Source organism: Serinus canaria, chromosome 9, assembly GCF_022539315.1.
Source record: "Serinus canaria isolate serCan28SL12 chromosome 9, serCan2020, whole genome shotgun sequence".
In the NCBI taxonomy this organism is placed as follows: Eukaryota; Metazoa; Chordata; class Aves; order Passeriformes; family Fringillidae; genus Serinus; species Serinus canaria.
In genome coordinates this window covers 22451809-22465765 of record NC_066323.1, presented here as the reverse complement: position 1 = coordinate 22465765, position 13957 = coordinate 22451809, and the positions used below count along the sequence as shown (strand labels likewise).

General features: G+C 43.3%; 1 protein-coding gene across 1 annotated transcript in view; it reads left to right on the top strand.

Annotated features, from left to right (window-relative positions):
- ARHGEF4 (Rho guanine nucleotide exchange factor 4) overlaps positions 1 to 13957 on the top strand; it is a 192157-nt gene that overhangs the window by 49061 nt on the left and 129139 nt on the right. The window contains exons 2-3 of the mRNA XM_050978075.1: positions 2143 to 6660; positions 10413 to 10745. Of these exons, the coding sequence (XP_050834032.1) occupies positions 2143 to 6660; positions 10413 to 10745 (4851 nt within the window). The remainder of the gene's footprint in view (positions 1 to 2142; positions 6661 to 10412; positions 10746 to 13957) is intronic.

Here is a 13957-nt window from a genome sequence, read left to right as displayed (position 1 = left end):
ACTTGGTGGAAACTGAAACTTCCACATCCTCTCACTCCTCAGGGGAGCTCCATGCCAGGCTCCATCTGGCAGACTTGGCCCTGCCAGGCTCATCCTGGCACTGGCTCTCATCCTCAGCAGCTCTGGGGCCTGTGTTCAGTCCTGGACTCACTGCAAGGCTGCTGCTTGGCATTGCTTGGTGCCCTTCACACCCAGAAGTTGTTTCCTCATTTCCCACAAGTTGTGGAAGCAATTGTGGGGCCTCTGTTTCTGCTTGAAATGCATCATTTTGTATTATACCCATTAAAGATAATGAATCTGGGAGGGGTCACAGCATGGGTATCCTGACATAGCTATGTTTAGAATTATAGATGGAGCATAAGAGATTTCTGCCCTAATTTTTTTGCAATTTAATTCATAATTATCCTTGAGTACAGTTGGGCATCTTCATTACTTTGCTTCTACTTGCCTGAATAGTTTTTATCTTAGTTTCTTGCCATCTGTAAGTTTGTGTTCAGAGCAGTGTTGAGGAGGCAGAGCTGGTGCTGCTGAGCAGCTGCTGCTGCACTCACTGCTGTGAGAGCCAACTGCTCACACTGTGAAATGTTGCTCTGAGCTGCTCCTGCTGGTCACTCCTGTCCTGGGGACACTGGCATTTGCCATTCCTGCAGGACCTCAATTACATGTGTCACTGATTGCACACAGGAAAGGACATTGCTCTGCTGGTTGTGGGCTTGTGTTGCCACTGCAGTGCAATTTGATCAGGTTCAGAAGTAATTTTTGGACTTGTTTTGAAGTACTGAATTCTTCCCCTTGCCTCCTCCACTCAACTTCTATTCTCCTTCTTCTGCCAAAAGAAAACTCTTCTTATTGAGAAATTCTCATTTGGAAATAACTCTTGTGCCTTTCTTTTTCCAAATTACATGCTATGTTTTGGAGTCTAAACTCAGAAACCCTGTGACACATTCTTTGATGTGATTTGCAATTTGTCTTCCATTGAGGACTCGCATTCCTCTGTGACCAACCCTGGTGAATGTGATGTGCAACTCAGGCTACAGGATCTTGTGTTCTGGTTTGATGGATGCCATTCACTTGTGGTGTTTTTGGGTTTTGTTTGGTTTGCTTTGCTTTGTGTTGTGGTTTTTTAAATTATTTTTAGAAAAGTCTTTCACTGTTCATTATCTCAGCTTTCAGATTTTAAAATATGCCAATCATTCTTGTGAGGACTGTCCCCAAAACCTGGGTAAAGAGGCATCCAGCACTAGGGTTAAAGCTGCCATTTCTATTTATGTGGCATCTCATTCCAGGTATGAAGGGACTGAAGCTGAAATCAGCCAAGTATCTCAGCTGGGTGCATTTGTAGAACTTCTGACAATAGCTGAACCTGAAGCTGACAGATACTATTTTTACGTCAGGAAACTTTGAAGACACTTTGCTGTGACTTCATTTTCTGCTTCAAAGTTGAGAAATGTCCAGACTTTTGTTGAAAAAGACTGAGGCTCTCCCAGGGTCAGATGTCTGTGACAAAAATATTTCCCAAAACTGACAGTGTGGTTTTAATCCTGCTGCTCAGAGGAAATGATTAGGATGGGCTCTGATAACTGATCCATGTAGTGCCCCTGGTACAAGCCTTCTGGTAAATGAGATTTAAGAGTTTTTCACCTTTGGTTCAAGTTTTGGTATGGGTAATACCTGATTACTCAAGTGCAGTTATTCTGTATATATTTTTGCCTCATTTCTGTAATGCAGACACTAATAATTACTTCCCAGGTTTTTCACATAAACCTCCCCAGGTTTGAAGATGTGTTCTTGGAGTTTCTACATCTACTGGCAAGGGATGATTTTCATTTGATGTATTTGAATGTGAAAAGTGTTTTGGTAGTGGACTATGAAAGATATGGCCAAAAGTAAAATTTTGGCCTCTGAATAATTACGTGTGAAAATGAAAAAAGGGTTAATTAAGAAATATTAAAGAAAAAAAAAAGCAGCAAGAAATAGAAAGACCTCAGAACCATCAAGAAGTAAGACACAGAGTATAACTTGCAAAGACATCAGTATGTATTGAATTAATTGTGTTCTGAAGTCCCTTTTCTAATAATAATTCATGTCACCCTGCTGCTGTGGGATATCATTGCTAAATCATTCTTTTTTGTTTATTCACAGACCCCACAGCCAGTTGAAAACTACATCAGTGAAGGAGAGTTTGAAGACGATCTGAGTTCTTCTACCCCAAGCACAACGGAGCTGGAGGTCCGTGGATCCAGCCAGGAAACAGATGAAGATTATTTTGAAACCGTGTCACATCAGAGTGGATCTTTGTCAGATGTAAAAACTGAGCCTTATGAGAGTGCATCAGACACAGAATCCCTTTCCAGTGACATAACTGGGAATGCTTGCTCAGATTCAAACTGCATGTTTACTGAAAAAACCCCCCTGTGCTGTAATCTTCCCAAAGAAAAGGCAGAAACCTCCCATGAACTGAAGTGCTCCAGGCAACCAGAGCTCACCCAGCCTGTACAGCTAGAATTGTCCTCCAAAATAAAAGAAACACCAAGTAAAACTGAATTTTGCATCCAGTTTGCAGAGTCAGAGGGCGAGGAATTGGGTGAGGAAGAGCTAACATTATCCAGTGATATCTCCCTCACAGAGAGCCAAGTCTGTGAAGAGAACATTTTATCACAGGCAGAGAGAGAGTCTGTAACAGCACTGCAGAGTAAGGCAGAGTTAGAAAGCAGGGAAGTGCAGTGCTCTACCAACTCAGAACTTACAAAAAATGATGTTGCAAGACTGAAGGAACATCCTGCAGTATTTAGCATTGCTTGTTTCAAAGCAAACTCAGAAAGTTGTTTGATTTTTCCTGAGGTACAGCAATTTTCCTTCCGGTCAGATGCAGCACCAAGCTGCAGTTTGCCTAATCTTCATTTTGAAACCAATGGGCCTGACTGTAAAAGTGACACTGAGACACCTGCCTGTAAGTGTGAATTAGAGTCTATGTCCAGTATAAAATGCAGCAGGAGGAATTCAGCTGACAGTGAGGACACTACAGGTAAAAGGATAAAACATGGAAGTACAGAGACCATGTTGGCATCAGATTCACTCTTCTACCAGAGTTGCTTCAACCCAAAATCTTGGTTACCACAAAAAAGGTCAGAGCTTACAGAAAGTAAAACGTGGCACAGTGTACCTGAAAATATCAGTGCTCAAAGGGAGACAGAATGTGTGGTGAGCTGTATTCACCCAACAGACAAATTTAGATGGTCATGTTCCAGAATACATCTTCAAGAGCTGGATTTTGAATACACTTGGAAAAACTTAGGAAGGGTAACTGTAAGCCCTGAAAAGGCTGTAGAAATAGAGGGCCAATTTGGTATAGAAAGATCTCTTCTTGATACTGACACAGACTCAGAGGTGTGTCAGGTTTCTCAACCCCTAGCCTCTCCCCAGTGCATTGATTATTGTTTGCACTCTAAATCAGAGACGTGTGGCCTTTCCCCAGAGCCAGCTGGTACCTGTGCTGACAGCTTAGCATGGAGTGATGCTTGTGAGGACAATCTAAACCAAAAGGAGACATCCTCTTCCCTGGATTGTGATCCAGGGATCATAGATGCTGAGGAACTTACACAAAACAGTGAGTGCACAGCTGAAGGAGATCTGGAAGAGAGCAGATTCCCATGTGATATTGACATTGAATTGGACACTGGTGACACTGAGAGCCCTGCAGCTTCTGATGCAGGTGTTCCTGCTGCTGTGGAAAGCAGAGACTGGGATTGTTCTGTAAACTGTGTTTCCAGTAGTGGAATACAGGACACACATTTGAAGGAGAATGGCCTTGAATCTGAGCTGTCAGATACGGAGATTGTGGCAGAAGAAAGATGGGCAGATGATTCTCCTGATCTTGGCTTTGGTTGGAATGTCCTGGAAGCTGCAACACAACCAGATGGCAGTGACAGAGAGGCAGAGCATGGAGAGTCAGTGCAGCAAAATGCAAGTTGCAAAACTGGTGCCTTGAGGAGCCACTCGGAGCTAGGAACAAATGAACATCCTACTCATAAAGGAAAGGATGAAGAGAGTGTCTTTGCTGTTGAAAGGACTCCCAGATCAGATGATATAAGGGATGTAATGACTACTCCAGAATTAGAGCCTGCCCTAATTATAGTCTCTGTGGAAGAGAAAGGATTACAGTCCCAAATACTGAATGATAACCTTCCTACTGAAGTGGTAGCTGAAACATTGGGAAATGTAGTGAGCGAGGATTTGATGTCTCCTCATACTGCCAGTACAGATCATGATGAGCCAGAGAGAGTTCTGAGTGAATGCTGTAACTGTGAAGAACTAATTCTGGCCACCCACCCCATTCCTGGCAGTGCAGAGGTACTTTCTGGTGGGGATACAGCTGAAGTAAAAACAGAAATTTCAGAAGAGAAAAGAGAGAAAACAGAAGTAGATTCATCCTTAGGGCTGACCTGTAGTAACTCCGTAGTAGAAAATGCAAAATTGGAATTCAGGAATGTTGCTGTAGCACTAGGCAGTGATACACTTCCTGCAGAAAGCCAGACAGATCCATGTGAAAAATCACTTGTAACATCCCCCAGTGGAAGCAGTGTGAAGCTCTCTGAGGATGAGCTCTGCAGAGCAAGGCCACTGGTGACTGAAGCAATGACACTGGAAACCAGCAGCAGTGTAAGCAGTGTGTGCCAGGGAGGTGGTGCTGGTGGCAGCCTTGAAGGGCCCAGCACTGTACAATCACAGGGTAGAAGTGATGTGATGGCCTTTGAGGAAGAGCCCTGCAGAACAAAGAGGGGTTTTGAATTCAAGAGGGAACAGTTAGCAAGCTCAGGCTTTAGAAACCTTGGAAGAAGCAATGACCAGGTGTCTAAGGAAGAGGAATTCAAAGCACATGAAAGCACAGAGGAAGGTTTGGATATTACCAGGGCAGTGACACTGGAAATGAGCAGCAGTGTAAGCAGTTTGTGGCAGGGAGATGGTGCAGGTGTCAGCCTTCACTGGCCCAGCATGGACTCTGAACAAGCAGTAGGCAGGAGAGGAAAGGAAAGCTGTAAGGGCTCAAAGGAAGAAACAGCTATTTGTGAAGAACCCTCTCCTAGGGAAGGAAAGGAAGGCTCTCCTGCAGAAGACACCTCTAGCCCCAGCAAAGACAGTGCACTCAGTCTGGATGTGTCTGATGTCTTTGAGTCTCTGAACAGGGAGACCCACAGCACCTTCATGCTGGGCCTGGACAATATAAGCACCTGCAGCACTAACAGCGAGGAGCTGGATGAGAACTCATCCCACATCCTGGGGAGTAACAGCAGTCTTCATAAAGCTGTGCAAAAGCCAACAAAGAATGAATATAGTGGGAAATCTTCCAGGTTCTTAGTATTCCCAAAAATGACATCTTTCAGGAAAACTAAGCCTGCCTCATGGGAAAATCAGGGCAGCAGCAGTATCTTTGGCAGCAAGGTAAAGATGGAAGAACTGGATGTTGGTAAAGATGATGACGACACTGCAAGTTTACTGTCTTTCAAAAGTTGTTCATCTGGTTTAGTCTTCCACAGGAAGGAAAGCTACACCTCTGAGTACTCCGATGATGATGATTTATTTTATGAGAGACCTGCAGGATTTTTCAGATTGAGCCTGAGGAAGGCCTCTGGTTCTGGTCGGATTATGATGGAAGATGCAGATCGACAAGTTTCAGGTTCATCTGAAAACAATGACAGTGAACCTGTGGAGCATTCAGGGATTAGAAAATCATTCCCTGAAAACGAACACAAAAGAAACAAAACTCCTGAGAGTAAGAAGTTTAGGACAAGGTTGGCCTTGGCACACAAATCCCTCTCAAGCTTATTTGAGTCCAAATGTCCAGAGAAGGAAAACACTGAGCAAAGCTCAAAAGTGTCAGTGAAAAATGAAAAGGAGAAAGTCAAACTTCGCCAGAGCACCTGGAAAGCTTTTCTAAAGAGCAAGGAGGCAGATGGACTAAAAAGGCCTGTCTTAATAAGTTTATCATCCACACAGGAGGGTCTCAATGCAACCAGTGGCCATGTGTTAACTCCACTAGAGCGACAGTATAGTTCCAACAGACACACTTTTTTAAAAACAGAAACAGATAATGGCTCCTCAACAGACTCCAACTATTTTGACAGCTCTGTGGAGCCTGTTGATGTCTCTTTACCTGCACGTATGTGGAGAAGACGAGTACAGTCCCATGACTTGGGGATCAGATACTCCCAGAGTTCAGACTGTGATGAACAGCAGGAGGTTCTGAGCAACAGTTTAAATACTTCTCTAGAGGAATACTGGATTAAATCTCCATTTAGCCCCCCTGACTTTCAGTTGGCATTTAGTCAGTCAAGTCCATCATGTCCCCAGCTCTCCAATTCTGATGGTAAGGACATGCCTTGTAGGCCCATGAGTCCCAAACCTCAGAGTTCACGATCCACTTCTCAGCACAAGAACTTCCGTTACCCCGGGCGCGTTTGCACCGCTTCCATGATCTCTCTTGGGAACAGCTCTGGAGTGGAAAGCAGTCTGGAGGCTCCTGAGAGGCCAAAGACACTGAAACCCAGAGGAAGTCTCTTACACTCGTTGGACGACTTCCAGAGGGATGACAGTGGCATAAGCAGTCAATCCCAGATCAGCTTAAATACAGCTTCTTCCATTAGTGACATGCTCCGAGACGAGGTGAGTTGTTGAATGATCAGGGAGTGGTTGGGTTTGCTTTACTATAGTTTAGGAATTCCAGTGAAACTTTTCAATGGCTCATTGGTTAGATGAGTGTATAAATATTCCCCTTGGTCTAAGATAGGTAGTGCTCTCATTCACTCTGTTCCTGTTCAAGATTGTACGAATTGATGTGCTCTTAAAGGGAGGATTTGCTACAAAAACCCAAAGGAATGGAGCAATCACAGCACCATTAAAGATTGTACAGACATCACCCTGTGTTCATCTCCATTTAAGCTGGATTTTACACCTCTTAAGGCAGAATTGAGCCTTGTAACTCGTGTATAGTAAATAAGCTTCTCATTGTGAAAGGCAACAAAGATATCAAGTCCTATGGCTAGCAGTCACTTTTTGAAAAGTAAACTCACTTTCTTTAGACAATGAGTAGCTGTCTTTTGAAGTACCATGTGTCTTTTGCAATCACCATTAGTACCTTTTGACTGCTATTAGAAGTCCTCTTTTGCCTTTTCTAGAACAAACAGAAAAAAACCCCCAAACTGCAGGCTCAGGGCTCACCTTTTCATGTTGTATTTTGTTCTAATCCAGGTAACACATTAAATCCTTTGCACAGGCTGAATCTCATGGAACAGATTGGATCTTCATTAGGAATTCTGTGATTGGCTGTGACTTCTAAAAGCTGAGACTTCCCCTGTTAGTAGGTTTGTAATCCCAGAGAGGATTTCCCAAGTTATAAGTGGCTGGGAGCTTAGGAGTCTCTTTCAGTGGCTAAGCACAACCCCCAGAGTGACTGAGACTGAGCTGTAACTGAGATCCCACAACATGCCTTGACCATGCTACTTTTTCACTACTGTTGCTGATGAGTTTTGACATTAAGAAATGGGAGAAGAATTTTTTTGAGCAGATTGTCAGAAGTGGTACTTGAGAGAGTGCATGAACTTATGCATACCCCAAGCAGACAATTTTCAGAGGGTTCATCAATCTGGAACTGCTTGATCAATTCATAGCAGCTGAGGGCTGCTTGTGTTCAACTCAGATAAGCCTCACTCAGCTTTTGCTGCTGTTGCCTTTTGCCTCTCACATCTCAGCTTAAATTAAACCTTTAAGATGCACTCCAAGATGGTCTTATGCTGCCCTTTCTCCATACTTTTTTACAGCAACTCCCTATTTTTTGTATAGAAACAAACAAAGATAGGCAAAACCATGTCTTTATCTAGCCAAATCTTGAAAACCTCCATTGCTGAAGGTTTCACTGCCTCTCTGGGAAAAATATTCCTTGAGAATTTTTTTCCTAATGCCCAGCAAGAACTTTCCAAGCTGCAGTTTCTGGCCACTGTCTTGTGGTGTCTGGCACTACTGAGAAGAGCTTGGTTCCATCATCCATGTAAATACAAAATTGTTGGTGACTGCTCTTACACTGCCTTTAGTGCTCTCTTATCAGCTTGAATAAACCCAGCTCTCTCAACCTCTCCTCATATTCCCAAATGAAAGTGTTTTGGTTGATTGGCTTGGAGTTTTTCTCTAAAGCTGTCTGGAATCCAAAGAAGTGTTTGGGTGGCAGTATGAGAAGTGAGAGCTGTAGTATCAGAATTCCAGGGGGGAAAAGGGGAAGAGAATTAGCTTTATTCCTTTCTGTGCTTAGCTTCACTTGAAAATCTTTTGTTTCATGGGCACCAGGTTAACCTACAAACTTAATACTGCACACTGCATTCCAAACAAGAGACTGCAGCCTAGGAAAAAGCAGGAGACTTGGAATATACACACTGTCAACAGATGAAGCCTCTCAGAGGATGAATAAAATCATTGACCTGTAAATTACAGCTCAAAAGAACATCCAGAAAAGAGTGTAGAGATGAGGCATGTGTAAAGCCTTGGAAAGGCAAGTCTACATGCTACAATGTAAGCATTAGGAGCAAATTAAAAATTACTTAAATTGATTGCTAGATTAAATTATTCAAAGAAAACCATAAAAAATTTAAATGGTATCTAACACATATAAAAACAGTTTCATTTTCCTGATTCTTCTAGAGGCTTCAGAATATGATGTCTGAAACTGGAAAAGTGCAGCTGGAGCCTAGAAATTAATGCAAATGTCCCAGATTTCAAACCACAACATCTAATCTATTAAAATAGATAGGGCTTTATTTATTTCCTGTTTCATTACATTGTGAAATGAAGTAGAATTGCACCCTGGATTTTTTAAGCAAAGCTGTATTTTCAGGAATCTCTGAAATTACAACAGACACTGGGCAAAGTACATTTGCAGTGTTAAATCTTTCCAAAATAATTATCATCTCTATGCTAAGGATGGCCTTCCTTATGTATCCTGCTTCCTAAAGAGATGATAAAATCCAGTTTATTGGTGAATTTGAAGAAAAGTCCTTTTCTGTTCCACATGAGTAAAGGCATTAGTGCAAAACATACATGTGAGAGTGAAACCCTTGAGCTCACTTCCATTGTGCCCTCCAGGAAAATTATATTTATTCCCCAGCCCCAGCCAGGTATTTTCATAGCTGTGTCAGCATTATCTGTGTTAGTGCTGTGCCGACTGCACTGGATCAGCTCACCCTGGACACCTCTGGCTGCCACTCAGTAAGTAACTCCTCTGAGCCCGGTGGAGCACACACCAGCCCCTCTCTCAGCTCCTGCTCTTGGTTAACATTCCCCAGTTTTCATCCAGGACAAAGATTTTATGCTGCAAACAACAAGCCAGAACCATTACCAGTTTGCCCATCTGCCAGGCCCTTCCCTACATGTTTAATTAATCTGTTCATGGCATGATTTTATTTGCATTAATTGTGTTACTCAGCAGGCAAGAGCAAACTGTCCTGAAATGTCCCATGTTTGGAATTCACATGTTCTTCTCCTTGCTCCTGTCCACTGAGGTGGGGTTAGGCACAAAACAATTCTTTTTTACAGAATCTATTCTTTCTAGACTGTGGCATGTCTTACAAGGGGCAAAGAAGAATTCACCTGGAATTGTTGGTTAGTAGAAAATAGATAGGAAGTGCCTGCAGTGGTTTGAGGGTTTTTTTTACTTGGGGTTTCAAGTGATCTGTGAGAAACTAGACAGACACTATTGTCAGGATTTTTTTTTTTTTTTGTCATGAGAATCCTGAGTTCACTCATTCCCCAGTGATGCTGTCTGCTACCTTAAATATTATTGATTTTCACACTGATGCTACCTGGAGTAGTAGTTGGTTGCCTAAGGGTACACTTGATTTCAAGTTGTTTTAGTATAAAAACTGTAATTTTGTGCAACCACTCAAATAGGAGTGAAGGGCAAAGCTGTGCAATTCCTTCCTCTTGGCCCAGCATCAAGCAAATAAAATGGGTAGTGTAAAGAGCACATCAGGAAGCACAGGGCTTAATATATCAGACCTGCAGGCATCTCTGAAGCCTTTTCACATTGTATAACTGAAGTACAGTTGGAAAACCAGAAACAGACAAAAGGTCATTTTTCTGTTTTCAGAGACATGGTCTGTCTTTGTAAACAATATTATTGAGACAGAGTGACCTAAATCCTGGTGGAATGTCAGTGATGGTGATATGCCATCTAAAATGTGGGTGAACAGGGCACTGTCCTGGGCACAGGGAGTGTACATTGCACCCTCAAAGGACAGTAGAGATGCTGTTTCAGGGTCGAGTGCTCCTAAGTGTTTTCTTCTGAGTAAGAGAACTTTGCCATCTTCTGTTCAAACTGACTTGGAGCAAAGGAAATTTCCATCCAACAAACCCTTTGTTTTCACCTGCAGTTTGTAAAACAGGAGTCTAAGCAGCCATGTCAAACAGCAGCTGGGAAGAGGCCAAATAAGAAATGGGTTCCCCATCGCAAAAGGAGGCCCCCCCGGGTGCCAGCATGCCCTGTGTCCACCCTGGAGAGCAGAGCCCGCAGGCTCTCCTTCCCTGCTCCAGAGGAAAAAGCCAAGGAGATGCCAGAGAGGAGGAGGAAGAGACCCAAAGCCCTCTATAAGTGCTTCAGCTTCGATGATGTTTGGATGGAGAGGAGTCAAAAGAGGAAGCTAGAGAAGGAGACCCAGCCAGAGGGAGGGGTTCAGTTGCAACATCTCCCACAGGAGCCCTCAAAAGTAAGAAGCCACACACCGACCTCCTCATTGTCTGGCATTGTCTTCTTCTCTGCTCAGGCTCTTTCTCTCTGCTGTCATCATATTCCTGTCCTTAACCTTTGTCTGGTACCACTGCTGTCAGCATTTCTGTGGGCCTGGTACTCTGTGGAGACTGCAGAAACACCAAACTGGCCCTTAAGTGATACCATCTGAAGGTGGTGGGTTCCTTGGCTTCTGAACTCAAACAGCTCATGCCCTGTGAGATGTTGGAAATAGACTGCAAGAGAATCAGGTTGCTTTGTGAGCTGAGTGATGGGGAGGGCAAGGAGCAAATCAAAGTTTCCTTAAATCAATATAAATTAAACTGATGAAATCTCATTCTGTGCCCTGTGGTGTTGCTGTATAACTTTAATAACAGACTTTAAATTAGACTTCCCTTGTATCTGATGCCAACTCTGCAACTCCTACTGAAACAAACTCCTGCTGTGAAACACTCAAGAGAACATTTCCATTGGATTTTTAGCTATTAATATTCTCCTCTCCACTGAGGGAGACTTTTAGTTCAGCATTATGATTGCTTGTGAAAAACTTTGTGGCTGTTGTGAGTCACACTGATGGCATCTGTTACTTTTGGATGCAGAGCTAAGGTCTGTTCCCTTCAGGGAGAGTCACAAATCTCTATCCAAGAGCCAAAATTAGCCTTAATAAATACAAAAGGACTTCTGGGGAAAAAAGACATGAGATCAAGGCATGCCCTATGAAGCCTCTCACGATAATATTGAGAAAGTTTATGATCAAACTTGAAATCACGTAGCAGATACTCAAATAAAAGCTTTCCTCGGGGGTTTCTGTTTTAATCTGTTATCTGTGTTTGTTTCCCTTTCTCTCTGTTGTCCTCGTTGCCTGTCTCTGGTTGTTATTACATTAAAATGACAATTTTGGAGAGGAGATGAGGCCTCAGTAGTCCTATCACCACTTCAGGATGTGCTTGAGCTTATGTGCACAGAGAGTTCTGTGAATGGGGAAGGGGAAACATTGGTCTGCCCACCATGGCTTGCCCAGAGGAAAGCTGTCCACCTGGGAGAGCTCCCACCAAACTGACACACACCTGGGACAGCAAGCCAGGCCAATCCCACAAACAGGGGTTCTGGAAAACTGCCCCCTCTTCTCCCCTTCTCAAGGAAAGAGATTAAAAATCTCTGCTATTTTGTATGTGTTGGGATCTTTAACACAAAGTGGTGCCAGCTGCTGCCTGGATGAGTGCTGGATATGGTTCTCTGATGTGTTTCCCACTCTCAGTTCAGTGAGGATACTTCCCTGGCTCAGCTCCCTACTACCTGTGTGATGGACACAATAAGTATTGCTCTTGAGGTTTGTGTATGTTAGGATAAAAATAATTTAAAAATAAATGACTTGGGTTACTCCTCTACCTTGGCTGGAGTTCTGAGTGCTTAGTGCAGTGCAGGGATGAGGCAGGCTAGTGAAAAGGAATGCCTGGCTTACACAGGGTCAGGGATTATCAGAAATCAGTGAAATGTACTAAAAACATTTCTCACAATTCCTGGACAAGCATGGGTAGTGATGGAAATCTAGCCTGTGCTGCAGGGCATGTGGGCCAGCACTGAGCCCATTAAGGCTGCTAAGAGGAGTGACCAGCTCCCTCAATAGCTTCCCCTGGAGCCATCAGATCACACAGCTTGAATGCTGTCTGCTTTGCTGATTGACTGCACATTTGGAGGCTGCCAGAAAACAGCTTCTCCTTTAAGCATTTCCACCCTTATTTTCTGGTGCAAACTTACCTCTAAATTGCAATCAGCTGCAGGATGGTTTGCAGCTGCCCCTGTGCCCACGAGGCCTCTCTGAACATCACCTGCCCAGGGGCTCTTGGTCAGTCACTTTTCTAGTTCATTCTTCTCTGGGTAGAAGTGTGTAGGTAGGTTTGGGGTTTACTGTTTCTGTCCATTTGTGTTTTGTAGGTTATTGACACTTTAATCTTTGTAGGCAGGCCAAGAAAGCAAAATGCTGCTTTAATGAGAGGACTGTGAGGATTCAAAGCCTCTTTTTTATGCCCAAATACTTGAATTTCTTGGCCTGTGCTTTTTATTTCTAATAGCAATCACACAGTTTCTTTTTCATATTATTTTATTTTATCTTTGCAATGCTCTGGCCCTGTAACAGTGCTGGTTTATTCATACTCCCAAGTGCCTTGGAGTCACAAGCTGCAGTGTTTGAGGGCAGTTTTAGAAGGATGCTGAATCCCTTTTAATAAGAAGGATCAAATTATCCCAAAAGAAGCTCTTTAAGTTGTTCATTGTCTGTTGTGGTTTGGGGACTGTATAGGGCTTTGGAGAGCTGAAATTACAAGTCTGATGTTTTCTGACATGGCTGCCTTGGGATGTGTGGCTTCTGTTGTGACAAGTCACATTGTGTTAAGTCAAGATCAGGTCAGCCCACAAGGTGATGTAATGCTGCAATATTGGGGAAACAACTCAATGGGGCAGAGCAGAGAGGAATTCTTGCTTATTCAAGTGCTGGTTTCTGATACCACTCTGTCATTCAATGTACAGAGAGGAACATAATGGAAATATAAGGCTACTCTGAGAGCTGGCAATTGGGACAGAGCAAAATGGACAAACAATTAAGAAACTACCTATAAGATAAAGAAAAAACCAACCAAAAACCCAAAAACATTTAAAATGCCAGTTCCAAACAATTCTATATATTTTGGAGATTTTTTTTTGCTTGGGTCTAGTAAACTGCTCTTCTTCCTTAAATGGGTACAGCCTGTGTAAATTCCCAGTCAAAGCTCAACTCAAAGCTTGACCCAGCTGTCCCTTATACTGAGATGCTGCCAGCAACAAGCTGAGCAGCTTCTGATCTCGGGCCTTAAAGTGTTAATACAACACCCCCCATGCTGCCCACCCCAAGGGCAAGAAGACAACCATAGCTGTGGATGAATCTGTATTCTTTTGCTGTCCACAGGCTTTGCCCTTCAGATGATGGTGGGTTTCAGGCTGTAGCCTGGAGTTCTCTTGCTTGTTTTTAATGCAGGAGAAGTTTCCTCACTGGACCAGAGACAATGCCCCAAACCCCTGACATATGGAATGCTGTAATGGCAATGGGCTCTGTTTGGGGAATTTTTCTGTCTCTGATCTGCCTGTCTATTGCCATCCACTGCTTTCCTGTTTTGACAAAAACTTAAACCCTGGCTCTTAAGCTTGATGCCTCTTGAG